At 35.8% G+C, this 12,306-nt stretch overlaps 1 protein-coding gene across 1 annotated transcript in view; it reads left to right on the forward strand.

The window, feature by feature from the left end:
• Positions 1-2,576: 2,576 nt before the first annotated feature.
• TRPA1 (transient receptor potential cation channel, subfamily A, member 1) overlaps positions 2,577-12,306 on the forward strand; it is a gene marked incomplete at its 5' end in the record, with an annotated part of 31,523 nt that continues 21,793 nt past the window's right edge. The window contains 7 exons of the mRNA XM_009866455.1: positions 2,577-2,739; positions 3,993-4,168; positions 5,944-6,051; positions 6,464-6,572; positions 6,925-7,070; positions 8,691-8,827; positions 10,979-11,027. Of these exons, the coding sequence (XP_009864757.1) occupies positions 2,577-2,739; positions 3,993-4,168; positions 5,944-6,051; positions 6,464-6,572; positions 6,925-7,070; positions 8,691-8,827; positions 10,979-11,027 (888 nt within the window). The remainder of the gene's footprint in view (positions 2,740-3,992; positions 4,169-5,943; positions 6,052-6,463; positions 6,573-6,924; positions 7,071-8,690; positions 8,828-10,978; positions 11,028-12,306) is intronic.

The following is a 12,306-nucleotide window of genomic DNA, read 5'->3' on the forward strand; positions in this document are numbered from 1 at the left end:
TACAACCTACAAATGTGAAATTGCTGCCAGGAAGGATATAACTGCTTCTCTTTTCTGTAAAAGAGTAAGACATGTATTTATGTTGCAGCTAGGGACACCTAGACCAAGCATCACGGAAGACTTTTTTAAGGGTAAGAACAGTTAAGCGAAGAAAGAGGTTACTGATGGGATGTATGACTTGAGTAACTTTGGAGGTTTTTAGGAGCAGGCTAAACAAATTTGATAAAGTATGTGGATGAGTTTAAAGATCTCTTGAGAGCATTTTGAAACTTGTTTTCTGTGTGGTAGCTGTAGAGTCCTGAGTGACACCTCATCAGTGTAACAAAACTTATCACTCTGGTGGGTGATCTGCCACTATAGAGCCATCCAGACAAAGGGGAAAGGAGCTGTTGTTTAAAATAGCTTGCTTTGCTGTTTTGAACCAACTAAAATACCAAGAACAATTAACTGGTATCTTCCTTTCCTGTTCTCATAATGAAACACCGCAATATTGGCTGAAAAATCTTATTTTTATTGATAGAAATTACCACCATGACACATCTTGGCCATATTTTGTCTTACATTGACAAAAATTTTCAGTGTGAAGAGTGGGAAAAAGTGGTCTAAATCAATAGAAAGATTTGAAATTCATTATGATTTAAATTATGTTAGAATATCAGAGGGAGTAGAAGATACTGGTTCCTATAATAAAGTCTTCTAAATAGTTTTTTGATGTGCATAAAATGTACATATATTTATGTATGTAATTGCCCTCTTTAATAAGACAGTTGAGTCATCTTAAATACACTTCCACAATGATATCACTTGTTTTCTATTAGCTTTTCCCAAATGCACTTTTGAAGTAGATGCTGCCACTGTATTTGGCCCCAGTCTTCTAAATCTTTAAACACTTTTGCGACCTTATTCACATGAGTAACCTCACTGAGGTCAATGGGACTACATCATGGTTTAACTCCAGCGGGCAGCTAAGCCCCACTCAGCTGCTTGCTCACTCCCCTGCCTCGTAGGATGGGGGAGAGAGTTGGGAGGGGATGGGGGAAAAGTAAAAGAGAAAACTCATAGGTTGAGATAAAGACAGTTTAATACATAAAGAAAAAGCTGCATGCACAAGCAGAGCAAAACAAGGAATTTATTCACCACTTCCCATGGGCAGGCACATGTGCAGCCATCGTCAGGAGAGCAGGGCTTTGTCACTTGTAACAGCAACTTGGGAAGACAAATGCCATCACGCTGAACATCCCCCTCTTCCTTATTCTTTCACCAGCTTTATATGCTGAGCATTGTGGTCAGCGTATGGTCCATACAGTCTGGCATACCCCTTTGGTCAGTTGGGATCCGCTGTCCTGGCTGTGCCTGCTTAGGAGAGGTCTCAAGAGCACTGCTCAGCAGTAACTAAGGTATCTCTGTACTGTCAACACTGTTTTCAGCACAAATCCAAAACATAGCCTCATCCTAGCTACTATGATGAAAATTAACTCTATCCTTGCAAAAACCAGCACAGGCTATTAAGGTGAAGGAAGTTAAGCATGTGCTTAAGCATATAGAATGGGCTGCCCCGTAATGTGTATTTGCTTCATGGCAGCAAAAATTGTTAAGTGTTTGTGGCCAGGGGATCCTTGAGGCCAAATTTTCCTTTTCTTTCACATCTGAGGAAGGAAGAGTGTTCTTAGAGCATTTCCTTTCTGTTTACCCTTTGCTTGCTTACACATCTTTGGGAGAGTTTGCATTACTTTTGATATGCATTTTTATCTTTTTTTTTCTCCTGTTTTTGTTGACTTTTTTTTATTCCTTCTTAATTTTTTAATAACTTGTTTTTAAATTCCTGTCTATTCTACTGCTGCGTTTTTTTCCTATCACTTCATATACAAGTATCAGTTTTGAAACACTCTAACAAAGTGTTTGGAGAACATCAAAAAGTAAGAATGAGCAGGGTTTCTTTAGTGGGCTTTGGTTGCAAATCTCAGCACCAGAGAGGTGTTGAGGTGTCAGTGGGCTGAGCTGTTGTTGCTGTGAAGATGCTAGATTCTTTCAGACTGAGATAGTAGCCCATGGGATGCTGTTAGAATACTGCTGAAATTAAAGAATTATTGGTTTCTCTGATATAAAGAACCTCACAGAAACCCAATTGCTGAGCTTCAGAGCCCAGGATGTAATATCAGCCTCCGTAGAAAGATCTAGAAAAGAAATTTATAGAGATTATTAATTTTTCCTCTCTGTTGAATTCATTTGATGTGGCCACAGCTGAGGAGAGTATAAAACAGTAAGTGATGAATTTGCTTGTTTGAGATTTTCCATGGTGGAGGGAGGATCTCGAGCTCACTACAGAAAACAAAATAATGTTTGCAGGATAGTTTTCACATTTGTTACTTTTACACTGTTTCTCATCTGGGTGTGATTCTGCAATCTGAGTTTCGCTGTTGGCTCAATCTCATCGGGATTTGTATACTTCTGTATGAATCTTAAAATTTCATGGAGAACTATTGAGTGGCAGCATGCCCACAGTGACACATTATAGCATTGCTAACATCTTGCCTATTAGGAGAAGGAGAAAATGAGAATATTTGTGTCCAAAATAGGTGATTTCAGATGGAAGTGCCTGTAGACTACGGAGCTTCATTAAAAAGAATCGTTCTGGACTTACGAAAGTGGATGAATTAAATGCCACCCCACTGCATCATGCTGCAGAAGGAGGTCAAATAGAGCTAATGCAGTTGATCATAGATGATTCCTCCTGTGAAGGTAACACATATTTTATGGACAATTTTATTTAACAGAATAAAAAAGTTCAATAACCAAAATGTTTGTTACTCAACTGAAGCAGAACTGGTATGTGTTGTTATATTTATAGATTTAAATATAGTTCAAGCTGTCTGCCACGGTTTACAGTGTCTTGGATGTGGTTTAGGTCATCCTTGTTTTGTTAGGGCTATTTTCTCTCTAATTACTTTGTTTGAGACTCGGATTTACGGTCTTCTGATATAAAAAAAGAAAACTGCAGTGAAGTACAGTAGGCCTTGGCTTCCTTATTCATGTTTTGTGTCTTTTGTTACTTTTGTAATATTGGAAATGTAAAAGAGGGTTAACTTGGTTTCTTGTCATTTGAGTTGTCATTGCAATTTATTAGTGGAGAAGAATAAACATTTAATGAGATAGGCCATTGAAAGAAATCTAAGGAAGAAGTGATAAGTAGTGGTAAGCAGTGGTAAGTAGCCTTGAATGATGAAGAAACACTCTGTGTAAAAGGTCTTGTCTAATAGTTATTAATTAATAAGCATTGTGAACTACATAGAACTCCACCGATAGACTGTGGGCTACTAAGTAAATATACAATGACCCTGAAAATCTCATCTTTTCACCTAATGGTGACCAATCTAATTTTAGATCATCCTGACTAGAATACATTAGTTTTCTTTTCAGTATATAATTTTTGTCTTTTTTTTAACATTTATTGAAGCTCACTTGCAGTCTTGAAGCTCAAAATATATGTGTAGAGCAAACCAGCTTTATAACTGTCATGAATTGATTTGCTTTTTTGTTCTTCAGTGAATCGGAGTAGATACAGTCTTTAATCTTACAATTTGCAAGCACTTATTTTCTTTAGTTATTATTTTAGTTATTTACACTCACTTGTCCTGTGCAGTCTCTAATGCAACAGCTGCAAACTCAGATGAGATAGAACAGAGAAAAGGAAAGAGACAAATCAAGTAACTCTTGGGCGCAGGAAAAAAAGTGTAGAATAATAGGCAAGAAATAGATAGATGTTTTACATCTCCCATCTCTCTAACCAGTACTGTGTATTTAGCACTGATATTTAATCAGTTTAACATAATGCACTGCAGGACATGCAATCTTTCCCCTTTTCTCTTCAAAGAAATGCAATAGCCCAGACCTAAAGCTCTATTGAAGATTTTTTTTTCCCCCCAGTGTAATCAGAACATTTGATGGATTTGCTTTGGTTTTGACTTTGTTTTGTTTTTTCTCCTTTGACTTAGTGTTAAATGTGATGGATTCTTCTGGAAATACCCCGCTACACTGGGCCACGAAGAAAAACCAGGTGGAAAGTGTGAGTTTGCTTCTCAGCAGAGGAGCCAATCCAAACATTCTCAATTCCAACATGATGGCACCTTTGCATATGGCTGTGCAGTCCCTGCATAATGAAATTGTTAAGGTAGGTCTAAAGTCCACATAAATACACAGACTGGATAAGTAGCTCAACTGCAGCTGCGCACAGAACACCAAGACCTTGTTTATATGTGCTGTGTCTACTCATAGGCATTTTAGCAAGCAGGAGGCGTAACATGTTATACTTACAGAAATATTTGTGCCTTCTTAGCAGAGCAAGTAAAAAGTAACTTACTGATATATATAGATATTAATATTTGTGTTATGATAGTAGTCATTCTGTTTCATGGACAATTCTTTGAAATTTTCCAAACACAGGGAATTTTCTCAAAAATGTTCTTTTTAACACTAAAATTTCATGTAGGGTTGTGTTATTTCAGAAGTTTATGTTCTGATGTTGGGTTTTTTTACAGTTGTATAGGGAGTTATAGAAATATATATATATTTTAAAAATTAGTCTATTTTTTATGAAAACCAGATCAAAATTAATCAGAAAATGCAATTCTTAAACACAACATTTTAATAATAATTTGAATAATAGCAGGACTAAAGCTGCAATTAAAAATCATGAAAATATATTATGAAGAAACTGCTAACGTGACCATTTTGAACTTTGTAAAATAACAACATCATTGAAATTTGAAGCAGCGCAATATTTTCATCATTTGTTCAAGTGCAATGATAATGTTTTCGCTCCACGTGCGGCATTTGGATAGAATTTTAGAGTTTGTAAAGCTCTGGAATTTACTAGGTGGATCACCACAACGCTTGCTTTTTCACCTTTGTCTTTTTTGCTAGTTTATCCAAACAAAAAAAAATAAAAAGAAAAACATATTCTTGTATTCAAGACCTAAAATCCTTTAGAATTTTTCAGTGCTAAAATATTTCACTGTCCTCACATCTTTTGCAGAAATCTGTATTTACTATGAAATATTGTGACAGTTTTAAAATGGGCTTTGTATGAAGTTCTGGGTTTGGGTTGTTTTACAGCTCTGCTCTTCACTAAAGATATCTTCTCTTTTTTTCCCCACTCTGTTGTTTGTTCAAGCTAATTTTTTCCTTTGGTTTCTATTGTCAAATTGCCTGAGAGTGATTAAAAAGTGCCAGTTCCTCCAGTACAGAAAAGTACATTGGAATTACTGAAAGACAGTTAAATAAATACACAGACGGAGGAATAAACATGCGGTGCAGTATGGTCATTACCATTTCCAGATCCTTTGCTTCTCAAAAAATGCTGGAAGCAGCTGTAGAGGTATTTGTTAATACTGATAGCTCAGTGTTGGCTGTTAATATAGGAACTGAAGAAGAAATTCAGGACTGGAAGGGTCCTTGTTTTCATCAAGTCCCATCTCTCTTGCTTTTATATAACTATCCAATAGACACCTCATCGAGCTGGATCTACAGCATTGCTGCTTCCCAGGGAATACAGAATATTACAAGACAGTTTAACAAACTTCAGTTGGAAATCCCCATCTGCAGTTTGCTATGGGAAAGATTTTCTCCCATTACTGGGGAAATTAAATGACACTTTAAGACACTCTGCAGCTATGTGCAGTGTTTATCCTAGATACCCAGCTATCTGCTATAATTTTGATTTTTTTATTTTTAATTTTATAAATTTACTCTGTTTTGTTCTCATTTGCATTTTTTCTATATTATCCCGCATTTTGTCCCTCCTCTGCCTATGCGTTATGGGCTACTGACCTGCGACAAGAACAAGTTACAAGAGTGCTATTCAGCAATAAACAACAGAATTAATGGAATAGGCTTTTGTTGTTGTATTTGGCTTATGTTTGACTGAATTTTTTCTCAAACATTTAGATTTTAGTCCAACATAGCAGTACAGATGTTAATTTGGAAGGTGAAGCAGGGAACACGCCTATAATTGTAGCATGTTACAAGGATAATCCTGAAGCACTGACACTCTTGGTAGGTATAATTATCCATTATTTTTTGATGTGATTATGTTTACCTTGATGCAATGTTACTCTATTCCTGTGTTGTGCCTTTGTTCAGTGAAGGAAGGTTAATCGCAGACCTAATATTCAAGTTACTTTGCATATTTTGCTAGAGAAACTGTAGTCTTTTAAGAGCATATAACAGAGTGGCAAACTTAAGAAAAACTTAAACTTATTTTGAATGTGATGAGAACACAGAATGAAGCATGTTACCATAGATGTATGGTTATAACATGCAAAAGTTGTTTGTATATAAACTTCACCAAGCATATACAACAAACATATAAGGAGATAGCTATCCAGTAGACTATATCATTAATAGTATGTTCATTAATTAGAATTTTGTGTATGTCATTAAGCTATATATGGGCTTTATTTTTCAGATTGAAAATGGAGGGAAAATTTGTAAACCAAACAAAACAGGATGCATGCCTATTCATGCGGCTGCCTTTTCAGGCGCAAAAACATGTATGGAAATTCTTTTAAAAAAAGGTAAGTACATTGTTCCCAAGCCATCAGTAGGATTTATTATTTGTGGTAGCATTATCAATTTACTGCTGGAATTCTCGAAGAACTATGAAAGCAATACTTAGAACTGTGTTTAAATCTACTGGAAGTTAACGTGGTTATTCCTATGGGCAGTTTGGGCTTGTAACTTTTGTAGAATTGTAGCAGCAGCTTATCTACTTTCCTAAGGAAATGTCCATCCATTGTTTAATGATAAGTGTGAAAGGTTTGTATTTTGAGAGGGGAGAATATTATTCCACAGTTAATATGCTGGTTTTGAAAGCCTTCTCTTATCTCATTCTCACTTAAAAAAAATCCATTTATTTTCATCTCTCAGGTGAAGAACTGGGTCACTCTGCTAAAACCCACATCAATTTTACCAATAATGGAAAGTGCAGTCCACTTCATTTGGCAGTTCAAAGTGGGGACCTCGAAATGATCAAGATGTGCATTGAGTTTGGAGCCCAGATTGATCTAAAACAGGTAAAAATCAGAGTGGAGTGAAACATAATTTTGATAAAAGCTAGGTATCTCTAAATCTGAGTGGTATGAAAAGAAAGGTAGGCAGATAATCATTGTTTATTGTGTCTTCCAATGCAAAGCCTGGGGACCAGCAAATGAATCACAGAATCACAGAATGGCCTAAGCTGGAAGGGACCTTAGAGATCATTTTAATCCAGCCTCCCTGCCACCAGGGACGCCACCTCTCGACTAGATCAGGCAACACATGGGGACTGAATGGGAATCGAACCCGCGACCTTAACGTTGTTAGTGCTATGCTCTACTGACTGAGCTAACCAGCCCCCTATTAAAACAAGTCTCTAGTTCAAAACAGCCAAAGTGTCAGGTTTCTTTACAGAAGTTACATAGAAACTGTGGGTGGGAAAACTTTTCATAGATTCTGAATGCATTTGGGCAGATCCACGTAAGAAAAATCAGCTCTCAGCTACTCAATGAAACAACATCCCCTCTGGCTCAGGAAGTCCTTGAGTCATAAACCGATGGAGTCTGGGAGAGCACTCCGAGGAGTGGTACAAACTCCATACTATGCAACTGCTATCAACCGTTCCTCAAATTGAGATCTTCGATCTGATCCTTCCTCAGCATTCTTGTTTATTCTCAGCCTTGCCCTGGCCTTTACAATATCTTCTTGGAACACAAACACAAATTCTGCTGCTACCATGATACTGTTGGTGTAAGGGCCTGTGCCTGGCTTCAGAATGAATAAACATTTCTGGAAATATCTATCATTAATCAAGCTGCTTGCAAGGCTGAAATCAACTCATGAGAGCAAAGATAAACATGCATTAGCCTTCTTTTACTGGTTTTGAATGTGATGATTTATGCTGCTGGTTTTGCAATGGGTAAGACTCTTTGGAGAATGCTTACAGTAATTGTGGAAGAGCCCGTTCTGAGGTGTTCACTGAAATGTTCCTGTTCTAAAGAGAATGTCCAAACCCTCAGGCATGTATCAAAGCTAGTTTGTCCCATCTAGCTAAATGAAATCCCATTTTGGCAAATATTGTTCTAATAATTTATTTATTGCTTAATAATGCTATGACTGTCTAGCTTGTAATAGTTTCATAACATACTAGACCAAATTATTTTTAACATGCAGAAAATTTTATTTAGGGTCAAATTCTAGAAAGACACCATTTAAGGAAGTCAAAAGCATTATAAAATATGCATTTTCTGTATTATATAAGCACATCTGTTTGCTTATTCATTTTTACTGGTTTACCTATGGTTTCCTGTAGTTTTCTTTTGCTTTGTTTCCTGTATTAAAGGGTGCTCCATGTGTCTCTTTATTCATTCAACGAAAAAAGATTGTTAAGACTGTAATTATGTCATATCTTAGGGACTTGGCATAGAATAATAAAAAGCTTTGTAGTAATCCTTTAAAACTCTCATTTCTGTCTTTTCTGATCTTTAAGATCTCTTTAGGGTCCCACCCCTTTAGTTAAAAAATTTTATTACTTACACAGAAATTTAGGCATTAAAGAATTATGAATCCTAGAGTAGATCACTGGTGTGTTTAGTAGGTTGTAGATTAGGTTGTTGGGGTTTAAATATGTAAGTGTTGTCTTCTTTTGCCATTTACAGAATGAAAAATGCACAGCACTTCATTTTGCTGCCACTCAAGGAGCAACTGAGATTGTGAAATTAATGATGTCATCCTATGCCGGTGAAGAATCCATTATTGATGCTGTAGATGGGAATAAGGAAACATTGCTTCACAGGTAGGAGGCTGCTCTGACAGATTTTATTATAAAACGTGATATTCTCAGCATCCAGTTATACTTTATGTAGGAAATGTTGGAACACCCTTCCACATGTGTTAGTTTCTCCATGGGGTCGTGAATGGTTTTAGTACAGTGTGAAAGAGTCAATAATTTGTTCAGAATGTAAAATTTTTTGGTGCTGATATCAAAATCAAACCAGTTCCAATTGCCTTGGAACCATGCCAAGGAATCATCACTAGCAATTTGCATTGAAAATTTAGTTCCAGTAGCAAGTTTGTGGAACTGTTAATAGCTTCTGAAGTTGTGGAACAAATTCCCTCATCTAATGGGATTATGTTTGCCAGATAACGAATGAAAAATAATCTTAACAGTTTTGAAAAACTTTTTTTTTTTTACCCAAATAAATCCTCTTATACCTGATCAGCTACAAGTTTGGTACACTTCCCTATGACTATGAAATTTGCATATGGCATTTGTGTATGCAATAATCCTCTAGACTTCTTGTCTTTCACGGCCCATTTGAAGCCAGAGCACTAGACAATGGAGAAGTTTCCTCAGTTTTCTGTGGCAGAAAGACACTTAGTTAAACGTGCTGGCTACCAGCTATATGGAAGATAGTATATTTTCCCATCTATACATTTTTGCAATAGATATGCCTCACTGTGTTTAGGTGTAATAGTGGTACAGTGTTACTCTACATGGAGTTTTACAATACAAAATAATTGGCAGAAAGTCAGAGGCAGTGGAGGTGATAGTTCTTCGGATATGGTATAATGTGAAATGATTCAAAGACAATCAAAGAAAATAAACGGAGAGCATGTTATAAAGTTGAGATAAGGTTTGGGTGCACTTGGAAATGCTCCTGTGATAGAACACGACTGGAGACAAAGTGATGACAGAATGCCAAAGAAAATAGTGCAGACACAACATACTACTTAGTAGATAATTGGCTGTCACATATGTGGGAATGATTGTCCTTGGAAAAAGGTTAGAAAAAGAATTACATTTTTTTACTCCCCGTGTCTGTGAAACAGGAAACAAAAATTATTAAGAATCATCAGAAAGGTAGAAAGTCTCCCAAATCTTTCAGGATATAAACAAAATGAATACAAACATTAACTCGTTGAGAAGTGAAGGATTAGTGAATCGTAGACAGGACTTAAATCCTATCATGTTTCCATATAAGTATTTTATAAAATGACTGCTTTCTCTTTAGTCTCCTTGGAATTTATTTTTGCATGTGTATGAAGCACCCAGTGTTTACAGCTGGATACTGGAGACGTGTCTACCTGTTTAGAACCATGACATGTTTTTTAAAATGTCTTTTGAGTAATCAATTCTAACTATAGTGCACCCAGTGTTACTACCTCTGAAAATGCTAAAGGAACTGTTGTCTCTAAGATATAGTAAAACCTTGGAGCTGTCCTTCTGTGTTGCTCATTGAGTCAAAATATTTAATAGGGGTCTATAATTTCTGCTTTGATGATTTTTTCCTATAATATATAATTAAAATGTCTTATTATAGAATAAAATCCAAGAACTTGTCATGTGTATATACAACTTTAAAATATTTTTAGTAAATCAATATGTCACTGCAATTTATATCGAGGTATTTTTTCATAATTTTTCAAGTAGACTTGCCTACCACAGTCAGAGAACATTTAGCTATTACCATTTTAACCCCACTCTAGCCTTAATACACAAAATATATAGCAAATTGTTTTTAAATATCAGAATATTGAGATGGATTTGAGACTGTAGGCCTGCTTGGAGCAACCCAAATCTGAAGTTCATGGAATTCTATATTGACCTCGTGTAGTACAGTGAAAGATCTGACATATGAAATATCTGGTTCTGTTAAAAAATCAGTGATAAAAGGTGCATTCACCTACCAATGCAGTCTTTGTTTTCTGCAGTGAGTTATCAGTGTATTCATTGAACTGAACTTAGTTTAAAAGCAAAACTCCATGACAAAAATGGAAACAATTTATTGAAATGAATTATGTAATAAGGGTATATATTTATTGTGAAATAAACTTAGTTGAAAATAGAAAATGTAGCAAATGGACAAAAATGCTACCTTTTGGCTTGAAACTTCATTGTCCTATCTAATGTTACTCTATTTTTGCTTTTTTCCCTAAAATACAGGACAGCATTGTTTGATCATTATGAACTGGCAGAGTATTTGATTTCAATGGTAAATATTTAATCAAGCAACATGTTTATAAAGGTTATTGCTATCTGTTACTACAGGTTTGCATAGAGAAATTCATAAAGGAGAATGTTTTCTCAGGTATAGGTTATTTAGTGAGAGAGAGATATATCCCATAATGCATAATTGACAGTTACAGTACAACAGTAGTTATGGCTCCATAATAGCATCCCACAGCTACAGAGGATGAAAAATGGCATTTTTATTTCCATTTGACTTACTCAGAAAGATTTCATAGATGTCTTTTACCAAATATGACAAACTGGTTCAGTCATCCTCACTTTTAGGATATGGTATATGAAACAAATGCTAAACATGCATTGAATTTAATCTGTTTTTTTTCTGGAAGGAAATCCTTTTTTTGAAGTATGTACATATGATTTTCCCATGACAGGGAGGTTGAATTAAATGATCTCTAAGGTCCCTTCCAGCCTAGACCGTTCTATGATTCTGTGTTTCTATGATTCTATGATTCTATGATTGTTCTGCGATCACATAGCTGTATATGGAAGTTTGTGCATGATGTGAAAATATTTTTTACTCTGTGTAGTTTAGTTGTATTTCTTTACTGAATAATCACGAGGGAGGAAGTGGAGAAGCATAACCAGGGATGCAGCTGGCTGTGCTCCAAGTGTCCATTTATACCAATTGAACTGAGGCTCGTATGACTGTTATATGCCTCACTCTGATGATTTGGAAGTCAGCAGACTTCTTTTCCATTTTATGTGTATTTAGCTTTTTAACTTAATTTTATTACAATTATATTAAGAAAAATTCTACTTACAGTTTTTCTTTTCTCAGAAACTCTGTTATAGGGATTGGATTTAGTCAGAACGAGGTGTTGTGCTTGCTTTCAGTTCATAGAATCAAGGGACCGTAGAATGTGTTGGGTTCGAAGGGACCTTTACAGGTCATCGAGTCCAACCCCCCTGCAGTGAGCAGGGACATCTTTAACTAGATCAGGTTCAGATTCACTGAAATAAGTAAGCCAGTTGGATAAAAAGGTTTCTGTTCCTTTGATGGATAAGAATATTTTTAAGAGGTTATCTGACCTTGCAGAAAGGTAACTGGGGAAAGGGTCCTGCATGTGCTACTCTCAAACATTTAATCAACATACATTGAAAGTTTCCTGTTCTCTGTGGCAAAGTAATCGTTGTACATTTATTAAATGTTTCTTATTACTACATTACAGGTTTTACTATCCTAGAAAGTAAATATTGTTCATGATTATGATTAATTCTCTCTTGAATTAGGACTGGACTCA

This window comes from Apaloderma vittatum, unplaced genomic scaffold, assembly GCF_000703405.1.
Source record: "Apaloderma vittatum isolate BGI_N311 unplaced genomic scaffold, ASM70340v1 scaffold36353, whole genome shotgun sequence".
NCBI lineage: Eukaryota > Metazoa > Chordata > Aves > Trogoniformes > Trogonidae > Apaloderma > Apaloderma vittatum.